The 12,115-nt window shown below is 50.4% G+C and overlaps 1 protein-coding gene across 1 annotated transcript in view; it reads right to left on the minus strand.

Annotated features, from left to right (window-relative positions):
- Positions 1–3,127: 3,127 nt before the first annotated feature.
- Positions 3,128–12,115, minus strand: part of LOC120852695 (feline leukemia virus subgroup C receptor-related protein 2) — a 62,077-nt gene continuing 53,089 nt past the window's right edge. The window contains exons 6-10 of the mRNA XM_040226057.1: positions 10,644–10,754; positions 9,782–9,887; positions 9,521–9,632; positions 8,882–8,937; positions 3,128–4,998 (exon numbers count right to left, since the gene is read on the minus strand). Of these exons, the coding sequence (XP_040081991.1) occupies positions 4,921–4,998; positions 8,882–8,937; positions 9,521–9,632; positions 9,782–9,887; positions 10,644–10,754 (463 nt within the window). The 3' untranslated portion in view covers positions 3,128–4,920. The remainder of the gene's footprint in view (positions 4,999–8,881; positions 8,938–9,520; positions 9,633–9,781; positions 9,888–10,643; positions 10,755–12,115) is intronic.

The following is a 12,115-nucleotide window of genomic DNA, read 5'->3' on the forward strand; positions in this document are numbered from 1 at the left end:
GATTCTTATTTTTTATGCACTTGATAAAATATTCTCAGAGAAATGTTTATATGTCTCACTATGATTATATTTTTTCTTTTCTCTTATATTTCTTCTGATTTTTGCTTTTTGTGTCTTTGTTTATGATGTCTATCTTCTTAGTGAATTGTACCTTTTATCATTAAAAATAGTTATCTTTGTTTCATTAAAAAAAACAAAACCCAACTTCCCTCAGTCTGAATTCAGCTCCTTTGAAACAGAGGAAGTAGGGGGCCATTCTGACTCTAACCAATGGCTGGGAGGGACCTCTAACAGTCACCCACTAACAGCCATGTGCTTGCCCGGACCCTATTGCAATTGCTATCTATCAATGTCCATTCCAAAATCTTGTGGGAATAAGGGGTGATGATTGTTCTGGCTACTTCCCGCTGAACAGAGGCAATGAGGGGGTGATCAGGAAATGTAATTGATCAGCTTTGGGTCAGGAATACTCCTTCATAATTTTAGTAAGTAAAAAAATTCTCTGCAACTATTTGAACCTGATGAAGTTCCTTCTGCAAGGAAATTCTATTCTTGATACTTATCCTTTCTGAAGAGCAACCTTAAGTCTTCTAAGGGTTCACAAACACATTGCTCTCTAGGACTCTCAGGAGTTGGGTCATTTTCTGATGATGGTGAGGCTGCTTTGACCTGACTGTGATGTATCCGTGGCTTTACTCCAGTTACTCCAGCTAACCTGACAGATATGAGTGTGTGATAAGTAATACCACAGGTGGTTCTGTCCACTTTGCAGTCAGCTGGTGCTCAGGCCCTTGTTCTCCACATGTTTTAAGAGGATGCAAAGGCTGGAAAGGATGTAAGGAAGACTTGCTAGAGCAAATTCATGAGCAGAGGTTTGTATTGTGCCTAGAGTTTGAACATAATTGGCAACTGCTAAATCTTTCAAAGTATTTATACATTCTCCTTCCTGGGCAGACACATGGAATGGCCTACCATACACTATTTCAAAGAGGCTAATTTTAAGCCTCCTTCTGGAAGCCACTCTGATCCATAGTAGGGCAACTGTCAAGCCCTAACCCCAAGTTAAATTAGACTCAACATACATTAGCAATGCTATTTAATGTGGAATTCATTTTCTCTGTTATTCCTATTGAATGTGCACTCCAGAATGAATATAGCTTTCCATTAATCTGCAGTGGTTTAGACATATATTAGGTCATGCTAGAGAAAAAAGCAGGCCCGTCATCACTTTGAAGGGTGCTAGACTATCCATGGAGAAGGCGATGGCACCCACTCCAGTGCTCTCACCTGGAAAACCCCATGGATGGAGGAGCCTGGTGGGCTGCAGTCCATGGGGTCTCCAAGAGTCAGACATGACTGACCAAATTCACTTTCACTTTTCTCTTTCACGCATTGGAGAAGGCAATGGCAACTCACTCCAGTGTTCTTGCCTGGAGAATTCCAGGGACAGCAGAGCCTGGTGGGCTGCCATCTATGGGGTCCCACAGAGTCAGAAATGATTGAAGCGACTTAGAAACAGCAGCAGCAGACTATCCTAATTGGGGGAAATGTTCCACTTTGGAGCCTTTTTCAGTCCTGGTGCCTCCACCAGTTCTGAAAAAGACCACCAACACTAGCAGGAATCTGAAATTCCCTGCGGCTCAAGGCATTGAAGTCAAGTCTATTTGCCACTCCTCGGTGGTGCAGGCGCCTCTGTGTTGGGTCCCTGTCCAGGGACACCTGACAGCAGTCTTTGGGTTATTTTTAGTACGAATCAAGCAGTTTTGAGAGGTCACTGGATGGTCCTTTGTAGGCTGATGATGAAGCTCACTCACTCACTCAGTTTTGTCCAATTCTTTGTGATGTTATGGACGTTAACCCACCAGATTCCTCTGTCCATGGAACTTTTTTCTTAATATATATATTTTATTGACGTATCATTGACTTGCAATGTTTCAGGCAAACAGCAGGGTGATTCAGTTACATATATACATACACAGATAGTACATATATTATTTTCGAATTATTTCCCGTTATAGGTTATTACATGATATTGACTATAGTTCCCACTGCTATACAGTAAACCTTTGCTGCTTTTTCTGTATCTATTTTTTAAATTCAGCCTCCTCCTGGAAATCTCGCAGAGATAAGTTGTGAAGGAAAAGTGCCTGAATTATCTCCCCGCCTCCTGGTCCTCTCTCCTGCTTCCCTACTGGGCCTCCCACCCTTTCCTGCAGCCGCCTCGCCACTGCAAGGTCCAGAGTCCACGGAAGCTGCTCTGGTTCATAGTGTGCAATCCCGTCCTCTCTTCTGCGAAGGTCACTGAGAGGTGGGGGGAGACAGGGCTGGAGACGGTCTCGGGGGGGTGGTACCCACTCTTTCAGGGCTTCCTTCAACAGTGCATCTGGATCCCTGACTACATGCCTGGTTCTGGTCCAAGCACAGAGGAAGAACAGTGAACACAGTGACAAGGTCTCCAAAGTGAAGTTTACAGTCCTGTGGGGAAGACAGTCAGCAGATAAACAAGTCACAGCATCATGCAAGGCAGCAAGACGGAGGGAGGTGGCAGGCAGGGGAGGCCTCTCTGGAGAGGGGATGTTTGAGCTGAAGTGAGGAAACAAGTCATATGGACATCTGCAGCCAGTGAACCCCAGACACAGGGACTGGCAGGTGCAATGGCCCTGTGGTGGGAACACGCTTGGTACATTCAAGGCACGGCAGGGAGGTCGTGTGGCTGGAGCAGAGACTGAACAGAACAATGGAGGACAGACGGTCAGATAGGAAGGTGGGGGCCACAGTGCATGGGGTCTTGTGGGCTCTGGTGAGCTCTGGGCTGTGGTTGAGGTAAGAAGCTAGAAGAGGGTTTGAAGTGGAGGACTGATGTGGTTGACATGCACTGTAAAAGGATCACTCTGAACGGAAAGTTGCTGGAGCCACGGATTCAGCCTTCAGTTACAGTCTCCACATGGACAGACAGTAACGTCTGCAGCCTCATCTTTAAAAAGTAACCCACTGGCGTGGTAATATCGATGTCTACAGAGGACGACCTTCCACAGTGTGGAGGAGCGCCTCCTCTACCCCGAGCCCCCACCCCTCTAGCCTGTTCCCATGCCAAAGCCATCTCTGCCCCAACAAGTGACAAGACAGACCACATGGAGGATATTTTATTGCTTTAATATATCTGGTGTTACAAATAGAAAATACTAATTATGATTTCAAATAAAACAATGGTTTCAGTAAACATTTTGTTTATAAAATTAAGAGACTCAAGAGTAAACACTTTCTCTTTATGAAAAAGTAAGGCACCTTCATTTTCCACCTCCTTTCCATCCCTAACTCAGTCTTTGCACCAGAAGTGTGAACTTCTTCTTTTATGTACAGAGTACTACACACACACACACACACACACACACCAGCTGCCCTCGGGCAGTGGCCCAAGCACCCAGCACCACTTCCATGCAGGCAGCTCCCATATGCTGAGCCCGGGGCAGTGGCCACAACAAAAGAGCACAGGGTTTGTGATCACGGAGCTCAAGGCACTTGAGAAACAACCAAAATGCCTTATTTTGAGATTCTCCCCAAGCCCATGAGTAGAGCCAGACAGCAGGTAAGGCAGGAGAGGGCAGTTTGGGCTGGTTGAAAGGACATGTGCGTGTGTGCGCGCTCAGTCATGTCTGACTCTGTAACTCCATAGCCTACAGCCTGCCAGGCTCCTCTGTCCATGGGGTTCCCCAGGCAAGAATACTGGAGTGAGGTGCCATTTCCTGCTCCAGGAGATCTTCCTGACCCAGGGATCGGACCTGTGTCTCTTGAGTCTCCTGCATTGGCAGGCAGATTCTTTACCACTGGGGATACCTGAGGGCCCCTGGTTGAAAGAGAGTCCCTTTAAATTCAGAATATCTGAGAAAGAATTATTACTATCATAGAAGGGGGTGGCAAGAGGGGCTGGGGCTGCAAACACTGTCCCCACCAGAGGTGGATGCACTTACCTAACCCAGCAGACCCGAGTCCCATTCACGGGCCACCTCTCCTTCTGCCCCTTCCCCTCATCTCTCAGGGACCTTTGGAGCTCTCAGGGGGAAGGACCCAGGTGAGTTTGCAGTGAGGGTCACAGGCAGGAGAACACGAGCCCCTGAGTGGCATCTGGAGGAAGGCACGGAGGTGGCAGTGACGCACACAAGGCCCTGGGCCGCGACGTCTTCTGCAGAAAAGAGCCTTTCTGTTCCCGAATCAGGCTACCAGACTCCCCAGATTCTTAGCACCATCACATCCCAGGGAGGTCAACTCTCTGAAACTGGCTTAGTCTTCTAGGTGACAGCAATGTTTTTATCAAGTTTATTGATGTTTGGTTTGATCAGCTCTGAGGACAGAGGGTTTGCAGACATTCACAACATGAGCCGGAAGAACCTGGTCCTGGAGTCCTGAGGGGTTTGTCCTGAGGGTGTTTTCTCTCCCAGAGAATGTCAGTGGCCAGTCTGGGGGCCCAAGAAAGACCCTCATCCAGAGCAGCTGCTGCTCCTGAGAACTGGGCTCCTAAGGGTCTTTAGACACTAAAAAAGTTAATCTCCTGAATAAGATTTCTTTCTGGATAATGTGCAGGCTTTATCCCGAGGGATGGGCTGGAGCAGGAAGGTGAGGCAGCAGCCAGGACTGACTCCAGGATTCTCTCTGCCCCCGCCCACCCCCCAGCTCCCAGAACCTGCAGGGGGAGGGTGGGGCCCCAACCTGTGTTGGGGAAAGGGCTTCTCCCCCAAGGAGACAGAGACAGGGCAAGCTCTGGAGTGGCTTCCAGGAGGCAGAGCGCTGTCCTACAGACACAGATGTTCCTCCCAGTTTCCCCAGAAGCTGCTCGGGTGAAAGCCGTGGGGCTGGCAGGCAGAGCTGTGCTGGCTGGAGAGGTGGTGGCGGTCGGAGTCCCCCGAGTCGCTCCTCCGCTCTCTCTCAGAAATGCTCCTCCTGGACAGTGGTGGGGGCTTTGTTGCTCTTGCTGTCCTCCTCCTCCTCCCCGTCCTGGGGTTTCTACAAGACAGACAAGGAGACAGCCCTTGGGGTGAAGAGGCAGGGACTCCTCCTTGCTGGAGCATCTTCCTGCCCGTGCGTCTGGAATCTGGGAGGAAGACGAGAGTCCCAGGCACTCAGCATCCCCGACTGAACAAAACGAGGACAGGGGCTCCGGTCACACACAGTGCTCCCCCCCACACACACACCATCACAACAGGAGCAAAGGAGGAGCGGAAAGGTCAGCCTTCCAGGATACCACAGACTCCAGGGACCATCTCACTGTGAGTGCCACTGAGCTCTGGTCACCCTCCTCCCTTTCTGACAGCCTCGCCCCACCTGGATGGACCCCCACGTGCCTGTGCAAAGGCCCAGGTCTGCCCCCTCCTCAGGAGTGCTGACTATCCCTGGTCAGGGGCACCCCCCAGGTGAGGAATACAGTTACCACGTGTGTGGAACAGACGCACAGTGAACTGTTACGAAGACAGGATGCGGTATGGCTCACAGTATGTATATACTAATATAGCTCCCCAGAGAAGAGGAGGCTTGGCCTGTTTGCCATCAGATTTCTTGGGGACGATGGCATGGAATTAGAAGGTATTCAAGGTCACACTTGTTAGCTGGGTGGGATTAATATGCCCTGAAGATTATGCTCTGAGGCCCCTAAGTACTAACTGCCAACTTGGGTGTTTGCTGTTTTAGGAATACTTTGCTTCTTCCCTCGGGGGCTCATCTTGTTCCCAACAAGGCCTTGAGCCCGGGCCGAGCCCCACAGAGCTCTGACCATCGAGGCTGGCGGAGCACACGCAGGCCACGTCAGCTGGACAAACGGCACTTCACCCGCCACGACCCCCAGGGCAGCCCGTGGCAGAGGCAAAGCGGGAGCTCCAGTGTCCGGTTCTCCATCTTGCTAACTGTCGGCACCAGCTTGGCCTCAGCCCTGAGAAGCCCTCACTCAGGAGCCAGCAGCCGCCTTCAACCACTCACGCCACCTCCTGTCTCTGACACACTCATGCACACACACCCGCCTCCGTCAGCACGACCACCTTGAAGTCACAACCAAACAAGGCTTATGTCTCTTATGGCAGAGAATCACCAACTGGAAGAAGATGCAGACTGTCTTCCTCGGGTGACTCATGAGCCCCCAGCCAGAAGTTCTGGCTCTTTCTGCCAATGACACACCTCACTGATCAGAAAGCGCAGCTCTGGCCCGATGCGCTCCCTGCCCTGTCGTTCCCTGGCACTGAGGCTGAAGTCCTGGGACGGTCTGCAGGTCCCACTCACACCCGCCACCTCGGTGGGGAAATGACGGCTCCTTCACGACGCCCTCTGACAGCCCTGACTCCCCTGGGCCCAGCCCCGCGTGACTCTGACCCCCGTCCCACCAGCCCCCCAGGTGCATCCAGGACAGCACCGTGAGCCTGCACCCACTGGCCTCCTGGCCTGACTCGCGCTTCTTCCCACAGTCCACACGCACAGGACCGAGCCCTCACTGCCTGCTGGATAACAAGCCTGGCCCACGGGGACAAGGAACTGCCTGCGAGACAGGGAAATGTGGGACGACCTAAGTAGCAAACAGGAGGAAACGGACATGTACATGGAGACGTGGGGTTGGGGGGCAGTGGTGTAGAAAGGCTGTCAGACTCTCCTACAGAAACAAGCAGGGTAGAAAATCCAGCGTGCACAAGCACATTTCTGCATCCACAGAAAACGCTGGGAAATGACTAAAGTGTTACTAGGTTATCTCTGGGCACTAGGCCTACACGCAACCTTTACTTTCCTCTGTTTGCTTTGCCCAGGGAAACACTGATTACAGAGTAAACAGCAGAGTCTCATATCGCTTGACACAATGCATCACATTTCAAATTGAAAGCTTTTCACCAGTAATCCATCCTGTTATCATAGGCACCTTTTCATAGGCTCACAATATAGTCACCAAAGTGTCCCAAATCACGTTTCCTTGTCTATGGCTCAGGGAAAAGCCCATCTCCGCAGGGCTGATGCCACGCTTCTCACAGGCTCCTGAGGAGACCGCTCCTGTCTCAGGCATCTCCCCCTTCCCCTGCTACCTGCTGCCACCTGCCAGCTCCAGAGGACAAACAAGCGAGCAGAGATGAGCAGCCATTTCTCAGCGCACATCCGTAAAGCCCTAAACGTACCTCTTTCAGGTACCATTTTTGCCTTATATAGTTGGCAAAGATTTTCAAAATGAAAAATTCTCAGGGTTGGCCTCATACACTGCTAGAGCAATGCACATTAGGAGTACTGATAGTGCCTTCTTTCTACACGACAGTCTGCGAACACATATGAAAGTCTTAACAACAGGCACAACCACTGATCCATTTCTCAAGAAAATACAGTGCTTAAGAACATGCCCAAAGAGTCAGCTCCAGAACAGTAAACACAATATCATTTCTAACAACAATCAGAAAGACTCTTAGTGTTCCAGGACAGGAAAGTTGTCAATCAAATCATGTCTATCCATGTGCAGTTATTAGAACACTGCGACGTCAAGTACGTTGTAACAGACTAATGACCTGACAAAGCGCTTGCAGAAAGTAAAGAAGCACACAGAACAAGAAAGCTTGCCGAACAACAGAAGTGCAAGATCCTACTTTTGTTTAAAAAATACACGCATATATCGACACATATATATTATATGTGCACACAGACGTGGGAGTAAAAGCAAACATACAGGATCTCATCTCTAGGTGATGCTATTACAGGATGACTTTCAAATTTTGTACACTTTAAAACAAACAAAAAAGAAAAAAAATGTGTACACTTTGCTATATTTTAAATTTTTTCTACAAAGTATGTGTATTACCTCTGTAACAGGTTTTGGGTGTTTTTTTTTTTTAAGCAATATCCCACTGACTCCTGAGAGCTGAAACTCCTTTCATCCTGATTCAGATTTGATATCTAACACATTGGTTAAAGGATTTCCTGGTAGCTCCACCTGCAATGCGGGAGACCCCAGTTTGAGTCCTGGGTCGGGAAGATCCCCTGGAGAAGGGATAGGCTACCCACTCCAGTATTCTTGGGCTTCCCTGTTGGCTCAGATAGCAAAGAATCCTCCCACAATGCAGGAGACCTGGGTTTGATCCCTTCGTTGGGAAGATCCCCTGGAGGAGGGCATGGTGACCCACTCCAGTATCCTTGCCTGGAGACTCCCCATGGACAGAGGAGCCTGGCAGGCTACTGTCCATAGGGTCGCAAAGAGTCGGACATTTTGAAGTGACTTAGTCACAAAATGCTTAGTCACAAAGTTGGACACTTTGTGACTAAGCACAGCACAGCACGATGGTTAAGAGTTCCCGTCTTTCCCAATTAGAAAAGAAGGGAAATACTTTTCTGTTCTCGATCTAATTCCTGATCCTCTCCCCTTCCACCATGATCCACTCCTGCTTTCTGACTTGTACTTTTAGAGCCCTGCTGGCAACCCATTGGCTCTGGTCCCTCCCTGGCACCTCCTGAGGGCCTGCCACATGCCAGGAGACCCACTGCCTCGGGGCCATCACCGCTATGACAGGATGAAGGAGCCAGCCCCCCACATTTCCTCTCTGTTCATGAACCCCAGGCTGAAAGGAGAGGAGCCAGGGCCTCGGGACTTTTCTCAGGACTTCAAGGTGGGTGTTCCTCTGAAGACTGTGACACAGGGCCCAGCTCTGGGGACCAGAGCAGGGAGGCCAGGAGCAGGGAAGGAAGTGGCAGAAAAACCCAGAGAGGGCAGCAGAAAAGCGGGGCTGAGCCTCACGGAGGAAACCCTTTGTCTCCACGTGTGTGACGCTGAGCGGCTCTCACAGCCCCCAGTCCCCCGGGCGCTCCCCCCACGTCCCCCCAGTGCCACAGCCTCAGCAAAGTCTGTGCCCACATCTCGGCCCAGCAGCTCCCACATACTCACAGTCTCGGGAGTTTCTTTGTTTGCATCCTGCCTCCGGAGATCTGCCTTGATGAATGCTGAGGTTCAAGGACACAGAAGAAAGGCAACAGAAAGTTATCGAGCAGAGCAATGGTCAAGCTCATCCACGAGAGGGAGCGCTTACTCTAAGGGTCATGGGAATCCCACCTCCTTCAGACCTTCCAGGGATCTGGAGGTTCCATCAGCCAGCTTGACAGAGCCTGGGAACCACTGCTGTGCCAGACAGGAAGAAGCCAGTGATGACAGTGGCCTCCATGCATAGACCCCTGATATTTGCAGGGAGTTTGCACACAGTGCTCCAAGCTTCACAGCCATCTCCATTCTACAGATTAGGAAGGTGGGGCTCCAGAGGCTGGTCCACTTGCCCAAGGTCAAAGAGCTATGGAGGTCAGTGTCACAGTGCAGGGCTCCAACAAGGGTCTTTGGGAACCAAAACTGAAGCTCATTCCAACAAAATATGCTGCTGCCTGCCAAAGATACCTCCTCATGAGCCCTGTCGTCTGCCCTGCTGCACATGAGCCCCTTAGCTGTAGGATCAGTGAAGACATTGGGTGCCAAACTGCCAACAGCATAAACTCAGGCGCAGTCAGAGCATCACATTGTCCTGAAGCCCTGACTCACCAGTGAGCACTGCCCCAAGGGTCAGGAAGACACACAGGAAGATGTTCCCGGGCATGGTTCCATAGTTGTCGATAATCTGGCCCTGGGAGATGGTGAAGATGATCCCGAATACCTGCAAAGACACAGAGAAGACAGGAAACAGGGGCCCAGCCAAGCAGCCCACGGGGAGCTGAGCTGCCCTAATGCTGTGCCTGCACCCGCCAGGCCCAGCAGGGAACACAGACCCACGGCTCCGGTGCCACCACCCAACGAGAGGCCTACCTGGGCAGACACGTTGAGGAGGCCAGACGACATGCCTTCTGATTCCGGGTATGTCAGCTCCACGGCAAACTCAAACCCCAGTGGGAGGTAGCCAGTCATAAAGAATCTGAAGGCCAGATCACAGAAACGAGGTGATGGAGAAATTCTGGAGCAAGGAAGAAAGAGTGCCCAGCTCCTGCCCTACAACTCTTTTTTCTGTTTCTTCCCATCAGGACATGCCAGGCCCTTGAAAATCAGGCCACCCCCTAGGTGGTCATTATATACACACACGCTCACACACCCTCATGTATACCATCCATAGGAAAATAAACAAGAGGTGAAGCTGAGCAGAGATCCCTGTGGAAGGGGCGCCATTTCCTATACTTTCTCATACAACAGGTCTAGAAAATTCCAGCTCTGATCTCTTACAACTGCACCACACTTCCTGGTGCTTTCACATCTGTTAATCCTCTCCTTCTTTCCAACAACTCCACAAGGGAGGCCACTCATCTGCAATTACGGATGAAGACACTGAGCCTCAGAGTGAGTAGGCAGGTGCCTACAATCTAATAAACAGCAACAGTGAACTCAGGACCCACCCTTTCTGATCCCCAGGCCTGTGTACTTTCTGTGACCCCATGTTGTCCCAGGCAGAGCTCACAAAGACGCTAAACATTTCCTAGCCTCCCAGAGATTTATGAAGGACATAGTCCATCCCAACAGCATGGAGGGGCCTGGGTGCTCCAGGCAGCCTCTTGAGGTCTTATGAGTGAACATGACCTCTGGCCATTTCCACGTTTGCAGAAGTCAATGAGGATGTGGGTCAATGACATCCTAGGATGAATGGTGCTTTCCAGTTAAGTAGGTTTGAAGTACAACTTACCCCATTGCGCCAGCCGTGATGAACACTACCCACAGGTGTCCCAGGTTCAAGGTATATGTGTAAACCACCATGCCCACCAGAGTCATGATATAGACCACCAAAGTTGTCTCCCTACAAGCAGAGGCAATGAAGTAGAGTCATAAACTGCAGACTTTAACAGGATATTTTCCTTTCCTTTCTTCCTCCTTTCCTTCACCCCACTTCCTATCTATTGGGCAACTGCTGAGTGCTGAGCAAACCCACGTCTGTGTGCTATTTACTCTCATAGAATTTCCTGTCCATGAGGTTGATGGACACCGGACCAGTGATCACACTGTGCTCAGAGTTACAAAGGGTCAGACCAGGACAGTGTGAAGCCATCTTGTAGCACGTGTGTTCTCCTGCAGAAACCTCTCAGCGAGTAAACACTGCACCTGGACTGGCCACATCCTACCCACAAGCAGGGACACAGCCCTCTCCTTTTCTCTTTCCACCAGAAAAAAAAAGGGGGGGGGGCACACATCAGCTGTGGTCAGGTGTCAGTGGCACACAGACAACCCCAGAAGCCCATTCTGCTAGTCTGCATCCCCCCGACCCCAGGACAGTGCCTGACTATGAGAGTCTCCGTCGTCTCCTTCCTCTTGCCACCTGCACACGTGCAGCACAGCTTTCCCCGCTGAATCTGAACTCCTCCACTCCTGACAGTGCGGCTGAGAGAACATTCCCCAGCCCTGAACGAGCCCTTGACTCCAAAGCCCAAGGGAGAAAGCTGTGCCCCCTGCCGGGTGCATGTCCCTCTGCTGGTCCCTCAGAAGGCCCATCAGTGCTGGCTTCTGCTTCGGGCTCACCCTGCTCGTGCCCCTCCACGCACCTCTCCCCCAGGTTTCCCCTCAGGACTGCTGTGGCCCTGACTCCTGCACTGGGACAGGCCCCTCTCCCTGTCCTCCTGACTGAGGTCAGGGACCCACAAGGCACCTGCTTGTGCACTCTGGCCACGAGCATCAGGACTCAGACCACGAAAGCTCAGAGCCTTCTCTCACCTCTGCTGAAGCCAGAAACACGGTGGGGCCGGCTGCATATACTGTGCTTACATCAGACTGATACTGCAGTGATTGGACCCCAGAGATTCTCTTAGGCACTTTACATATATTTAGTATTTCATTTAACCCTTACAAAAGCCCTGCAGGAAAAGTATGACTAACTTAAGAAAACTGAAATCATATCAAGCATCTTTTCTAATCACAAAACTGAGGTTAGAAATTAACTATGAGAATGGCTGATTCATGTTGATGTTTGAAAGAAAACAACAAAATTCTATAAAGCAATTATCCTTCAATTAAAAAATAAGCAAATGTTTTTAATGTAAAAAGGAATTTTAAAATATTTTAAAGATCAACAATGAGAAAAAAAAAACTACAAAAAACACAAAAACATGGCGGCTAAACAATTATCTACCAAGCACCCACTAGGTCACTTAAGAAATCAAAGTAGAA

The sequence above is a fragment of the Oryx dammah genome, unplaced genomic scaffold (genome assembly GCF_014754425.2).
Source record: "Oryx dammah isolate SB20612 unplaced genomic scaffold, SCBI_Odam_1.1 HiC_scaffold_26, whole genome shotgun sequence".
Lineage (NCBI taxonomy): Eukaryota > Metazoa > Chordata > Mammalia > Artiodactyla > Bovidae > Oryx > Oryx dammah.